At 39.8% G+C, this 6689-nt stretch overlaps 1 protein-coding gene across 2 annotated transcripts; it reads right to left on the reverse strand.

Annotated features, from left to right (window-relative positions):
- Positions 1-4432: 4432 nt before the first annotated feature.
- Positions 4433-5815, reverse strand: LOC144901606 (uncharacterized). 2 transcript variants are annotated; one of them, XR_013629651.1, is made up of 6 exons: positions 5531-5815; positions 5358-5428; positions 4868-5176; positions 4718-4795; positions 4544-4600; positions 4433-4470 (listed from the first exon to the last, which is right to left on the reverse strand). XR_013629651.1 is itself a non-coding variant. In XM_078795647.1 (3 exons), exons 1-3 carry the CDS (start codon positions 5698-5700, stop codon positions 4950-4952), a joined length of 468 nt encoding a protein of 155 aa, XP_078651773.1. In that variant the 5' UTR covers positions 5701-5815; the 3' UTR covers positions 4500-4949. The 2 variants fall into 2 exon arrangements, 1 of the variants encoding a protein (XP_078651773.1); XM_078795647.1 differs by lacking the exon at positions 4433-4470 and having other exon boundaries at positions 4500-5176.
- Positions 5816-6689: the final 874 nt, after the last annotated feature.

Here is a 6689-nt window from a genome sequence, read left to right on the forward strand (position 1 = left end):
TAACCATATTGCTTGTTATGGACTCCAAGGTAACTGTCCAGGGTCTGCAGGTGTCTGAAATTTGTGAGGTATTTTCATTGCACACAAAAGAAAATCAAACATTATTCAGAAAGGCAACTTTAAATCTCAATGCTGTTCGGAAATGTTGAATCCGAGTGTGTATTCACATGAAAGAGAGGAAGATCTGAGGGATGCTATAAGCTGGGCTTTCGGGCCTTAACTGAGAGACCCTGAAGACATGCTGGGAATATTAGAGAATGATTGATACACACAGCTGGGGAACGGAGGCAAGCAAAGGAATGTTAAAGAGTTTTTATCTTGCCCCGCTCCTTTGAAATATGGTTTACAATCCTCTGCTCATCCCCTTTTCCTCTAAGAACCTATAGATTATAACACATGACTGCCAAGAGTCTCTATAATTCTCATGAAAAACAACACAGTATTCAAGTGTGCGAAACTACTCTATAAAGCTTCTTTCTTATTCACACCATCTTGACGGATAATTGTCATGTTAATTTACAACACCTTTAAAACAGTTTGCATAAAATCTTATCTGACAGCACGGAGGAAGAGGGTGATTTTCGATTTCATGACATACACTAGACTTCTTAACGACCCGGAAAGTCGAACATTTTCAAGAGATTTTTATGGAAATTAAGATGTCATCATATCATAAACATATTGAATATAAACATGGAACATGCCAAAAGAAAGATTAGACTCTCGTCCCTCATCAGAAAATGTTTGTACTTTTCTCTATTATAGAACAAGAAAACTTTCAAGAAAATATCAGTTCAGAACAAGAAAAAAGGAGCTATGAGGCGCACGGTGGAGGAGTGGTTAGCATGTAGGCCGCACAGTCAGGAGATCAGGAAAACCTGTGTGGAGTTTGCATGTTCTCCCCGAGTGTGCGTGGGTTTTTTCCGGATACTCTAGTACATTCTGAAAACATGCATGTTAGATTAATTGGCGACTCCAAAATGTCCATAGGTATGAATATGAGTGTGAATGGTTGTTTGTCTATATGTGCCCTGTGATTGGCTGAGCTATTCCAGCATTGAAAATGGACACTATAAGGCTCCCGCACACCTCCTCCTTGCTGTCAAGTGTGGTTTGACATGTAAAAGATCCATGAAAAGCTCTTTAAAGTGACATATTTTGGTGTACAGTGTCGTTATTACCTCTTTTTGTCTCTTGCACAAAACACGCAAAGATGATAAATGCATCGTTGGGATCAGGCATTCGGGTTTCTAAAAACATATGAATATGTCTTCGGTATTTAATGCGTTAATACAATGAAGTGCTGTTCTACATTAATGAGATCTACAAACACAACACTGCAGTCATCCCTCACAGTTAAGACCAGACCGTGGTAAGTGAATCTTCATGAAATCAGAGTCCTCATTTGTAAATATTTTCATAGTTGGAGCATAGCAAACCTGTTTATGACCTTCCAAATGGGGAAAATTGTGAGACTGCCATTGGCTGGCGACCAGTCCAGGATGTACCCTGCATCTCAGCCAAAGTCAGCATAACCCTGTGACCCAAGTGAGGACAAGCGGCACAGAAAATGGATGGATGGATGGATGGATGGATGGAAAATCAAAATGTGAAGTTTGGTGCTGTCAGGGACGACTGTAAACTTTTGCAATTACAACTGAACATTCTTCCTTGTTCAAAAATAGAAATACAGATCTTGTAGTGGACTCATTAGAATATGCATGCATAGCTTAAGTTGTGACCGATAATTTTTACTGGCTTTTCACATTCGTGTTGTCTTCTGAAAGTTCATTGCAGAAAATGATTTATGAAAACTGTTAAGGAAGCCTAATTGCGACCACACACATTTCTTAGATTCCTGCAATCTTTAAAGATTTAAAGAGCCTTTATAATTGGAGAAAATGTAACATTTGCTATACTGTAAATCGATGCCATGCATTTTACTGAACATATTAACCCAAGCTTGTGGCAGGCTGTTTGAATGACCTTGTAACCTTGAGCTGATCCCTGCTCACTAGGCTACTCATTCATGATCAATAAGCAATCAGGGAACTGGTCCCCGTGTACTTAGGCCAACAAAAATGTTTAGGAAGCAAGCAAATCACGATTTTATTTGCTGTCATATGACCTTACCTTCACCCAAATTAAACTATCATATTGTTGGCATAATTTCTCCTTGCTTATGGAGCAAATGACCTTAGCACACATCTTCATTGGTCCAGGGAGGTCCATTGTGTTCATAATTTTGCCTTAATATACACCACTCATAATTCCATTGTGTTCTTTGTGGAAAAAATAGAAGGTTCAGTGGTTTGCAACGCTTTCCACAGGCCTTTCACCAACACACATCCAGCTTGTCAGCACCATTATCTAGAGGACACCGTGTGACAAAACCCATCATCAATCTTATAACGATGAACTCATTTGTAGTTTTAATATTCACATGCAGTATTCAGCAGGAGATGACATTCTGCTCCAATCTTGCAGCTGGAACGTGAGTGCCGTGGTCGGCTAAATCAAAAAGAGCTGGAGCTGAAATCAGGTACAAAATGTCATGTTCCTGCAATGGGAATCTAATAAAGGGCTTCAGTCTACTTCTGTGGGCTTTTTTTTGTATAGTTATAGGATGTGCCCAAACCTGCACGTATTATTCTTGCTTGTTATATGGATCTTGTACTCTTGTTCCTACAAATGGGATTCATATAATGCATGTTTTTTCCAATTATGTGTTGCTGCTTGTACTATCTTTTGTGTTTTTTTGGTTTTCAAACTTAGAAATAACCAAAGGTATTTAGCACAGAAGCCAGCGAGCGTAGAGCTTTGAATCTGAACACTAAAGTTTACATCTTGGTCTGCATCACTGACAGAAAGTCGAACTTGTACATGGTAGACACCGAACTCAGCCAAGCCTGCCCTTTATCATCGGTTCTGTTCTTTATTTTTATGGACAGAATTTCTAGCTGCAGTCAGGACGAGAGGGTGTCCAGTTTGGTGGCCTTGGGATCCCATCTCAATTATTAGCAGACAATGTGGTGGTAATGGCTTCATCGAGCTGTGACCTTCAACGTTTCGTGCATTTCAGCATTTCATGCTCGTTTTGGTCAAGATCCCCTTTTCTGCTGAAAGTGTGTGCAGTACAGGGTAGTACCCAATAGAGCAGCACGTCTGCCATTTTGGTAAGCAAGCAAGCTGAGCGGGGCTAGGCACTCAGTGTGTAAAATTTTTAAAACACTTTGATTTAATGAATGAATATTATTCATTGAACAAAAGGAATATGTTTAAGCAAGTTAATGTATTCAGCTACATCCTGAACATGATACTCAACATAAGGACATTAAAAAATAAATATGTTGTGGTTCCAGCATCGCTCCCACACTGTTAAAATAATTAACAAATGATTGCTGGTTTGTGAGGGCGTGGCACAGCGGTCGAGTGGTTAGCGTGCAGGCCTCACAGCTAGGAGACCAGGGTTCAATTCTGCCCTGTGGAGTTTGCATGTTCTCCCCGTGCATGCATGGGTTTTCTCCGGGTACTCCGGTTCCCTCCCACATTAAAAAAAACATGTTAGGTTAATTGGCTCCCTTCGCACAAAATCCTTGAGATTGCCACAAACGTGTTAAGGAGATCACGCTAGTAATAAGTTGATCTGAAAGATCGATACTTTGATACCAACTCCTTCATGCGCTAAAGTCGATTCTGAAGTCAAAATAGTGATACTTTGCACTACATCTCACAGGTGGTCTGGGAACACCTTGGTGTCTTCCCAGTGGAACCAGGGCCCCGTTTCACGAAGCAGGTTTAGTGAAAACTCTGAGTATGTTAACCCTGAAATGAGGGAAACTCTGAGTTTTCCGTTTCAAAAAGGGAGGTAAGTCAAACCAGAGACAGAGGAGTAACTCCAGCCTGTTTCACAGAGAGAGGTAACTTAACCTCGGTGTCAGTTACTATGGCAACAGACTCTGTGAACATAACCTGGTCGGGACCGGGTTTTCTTCAAAGAACCTCAAGTTTCTTTCTGTCTCCGCCCTCTTACGCTACACACGGTGTGATTCATTCATTGTCGCGCGTGTTTAAAGCCAGTTTGGTCGTTTTTCTTCAAGGTGTGCTGTGTGTCGCATTGTTTTTTTAACCATGGCATGTCCGTCAGAGACATCATATGCAATAATCATTTCACCGTTTAAAATCATAATCACCATCACCAACAGCAGTAAAATGAACAGAAAGACATTTTTTTTTTATTTGGTCTTCTTTATTTCCTACAAATAAGGGAAAAAATGGTTTCTTACTTTTTAATTGTTACAATCATCAACACAATTCACCTGTCATGACCATGCACCCACCTCTAACTTGTGTTTTAATAATTCAATTTCCAGATCCGTTTTAGTTATCTGGCGGTCCAGCAACACCATTTCTTTTTCTGTTTTTTGTACTGTTTAATAAATGCACTTTGTAGATTTCTTTTAGTGGTAGCTGGGAACACATAAGGATGACATTGCACATGAATTCCACTGAATTAACCTCTGGAATTTACTGAATATCTCACTGTGTCAATCTGTGCTGTGGAGGTTGAGGGACCCTCTTCCTGCTGCCCAGCCATGCTCTGTTAAAATGGATAAGAATCCGTTAATACTTCAGTGTAGGCTAAAAGTCACTATAATCCACAAAAGCATGTAAAGACATGTGAATGGAGAGGAAACCAGTAACATCAAGATTTTACCTCTGTAGGCCTCTCAGGCTCCCTCTCAGACACCACAGAGAAGGCAGCAGACATTGTGGTCCCATCATCTTCATCATCCTGTTTAGAGTGTTGTGTTTCACTATGCTATACTTTAAAAATGGCATAATCTCTGGACTATTGGCTACTTACAGTTAAAGTGGCACATGGATCCACTAGGCCAAGTACGCCTTCAGAATCTGTTGAGACAAAAGAAAAACACATGAAAGGGAAATTAACATTGAACTATAGGCCCAAAAGAAGTTTGAGGCCTAGGCCTATTACATCTTATCAAGGCTGGTGGCTCCTGTGTAATCATGTCCGAGGATGAGGTTCCTCCAGGGATCTCCTCTGCGACTGGCCTCCCGACAGTCTGACTCATGGCCAGCTCCTCTGCCTCGGTCAGACGTGGTGGGGGTGGTCCTCTGCCAGGTTTGCGGGCATCTGCCCGCTTTCTGTTGGCTGAGTAGAAGTTAGATGTTGCTTTTCATATGTCTGATTTAACTGTATACAGGCGAGGACATTTATGTGTGTGAAAACAATATTATGTTGGAGATAATGCACACTGAAACAGCTGCTGAATGATATTTGGTGGTAAACATGATTAAAAAGAGGCACCCTGACTGTTATGCTGAGGGCTTACCTGTTTGAACAATGTTTTTATATTTCATCTTCAGCTGCTTCCACGTTCTTTTTTCGCCGGTGGGATTACATCTAAGTGACATAAATTGTACCTGTAACACCATTCTACTTGTTTGCATCTGTAGCCTAATATTATTGTGATTGCATAAATGTATATAATAAATTTAAACTTACGCATTGACTCGAGCAGTAATCTTCTCCCAGGCCGACTCGCGTTCTTTCGCTGCTGCAGCCGTGTTGCTTTTCTTTTTAAAAACGCTTTCAAATTCGCCGTATGACTGCATTAATATATCCACTTCCAGAGGACTGAAATATGACGATCTTTTCTTATCACTCGTTGCCATGGTGAATCGAGGGAACGGGGCTCCATTGATGAGGGCTTTTTAAAGTCGTGCTGCACGCGCTTAACTCAGAGTGAACAAACTCTGTGTTGATTGAGCCAAATGAAATCACCTGTTCTGAAACCCGTAACTCAGAGTTTCCTGTCTCAGAGTAGATCAACTCAGAGTTCAGGGTTAGACTCAGAGTTGGTTGAACCTGCTTCGTGAAACGGGGCCCAGGTGAGGGAAGACAGGGTTTTGAGTTGGGGGTGTTCACCCGTAGGTTGCATGCACACTTTACATCTTGTCATTAAAACACACTCTGACCCATTTTCTCTGCTAATACACTTTCTTTTTGGTCAAGTTTGAGTGTAATCTACTCGAACCAACACTGGACAAAACAAAAGGACAGAGACCAATGCAGAGCGCTCTACATGTGCTTCAAATGTGAACACCAGTTGCATCCTATGGAGGACCAAAACTGCCAAAATAATAAATAAATAAATAAATAAAAGTGGAAATAAAAACAAAAATGAAAAAAAAAATAAAAAAATTAAATACAAAAAATAAATATAAATGGAAATAAAAACAAAAATATTTTTTTTTTATTTTTGAATCTTGTTTTTTATTTTTGTATTTATTTTTGCTTTTATTTATTTATTTATTCATGTATATATTTTTTTATTTTTGTTTTTATTTCCATTTATATTTATTTTTTTGTATTTCATTTTTTTATTTTTTTTCATTTTTGTTTTTATTTTCTCTTTTATTTATTTATTTATTTATTATTTTGGCAGTTTTGGTCCTCATAGAAATGCAGAAGGAAAAACTATTGGTTGATCGACATGTGAGTGCGAAAATCGACTAGGTATGAATGCAAACGGCCACAGCAAGAGGAAGTATACAGGGAGAAAAGTATACATTTACCGGGACAATAATGGCGGGGTCCACCAGGAAGTCGGTGTCCGAGCTTCTCAGGGACGCTGCCAATCGTTTGGATGATTTGGAACGTG

Source organism: Doryrhamphus excisus, linkage group LG13, assembly GCF_037039965.1.
Source record: "Doryrhamphus excisus strain RoL-2023G ecotype Guam linkage group LG13, RoL_Dexc_Guam_v1.1, whole genome shotgun sequence".
In the NCBI taxonomy this organism is placed as follows: Eukaryota; Metazoa; Chordata; class Actinopteri; order Syngnathiformes; family Syngnathidae; genus Doryrhamphus; species Doryrhamphus excisus.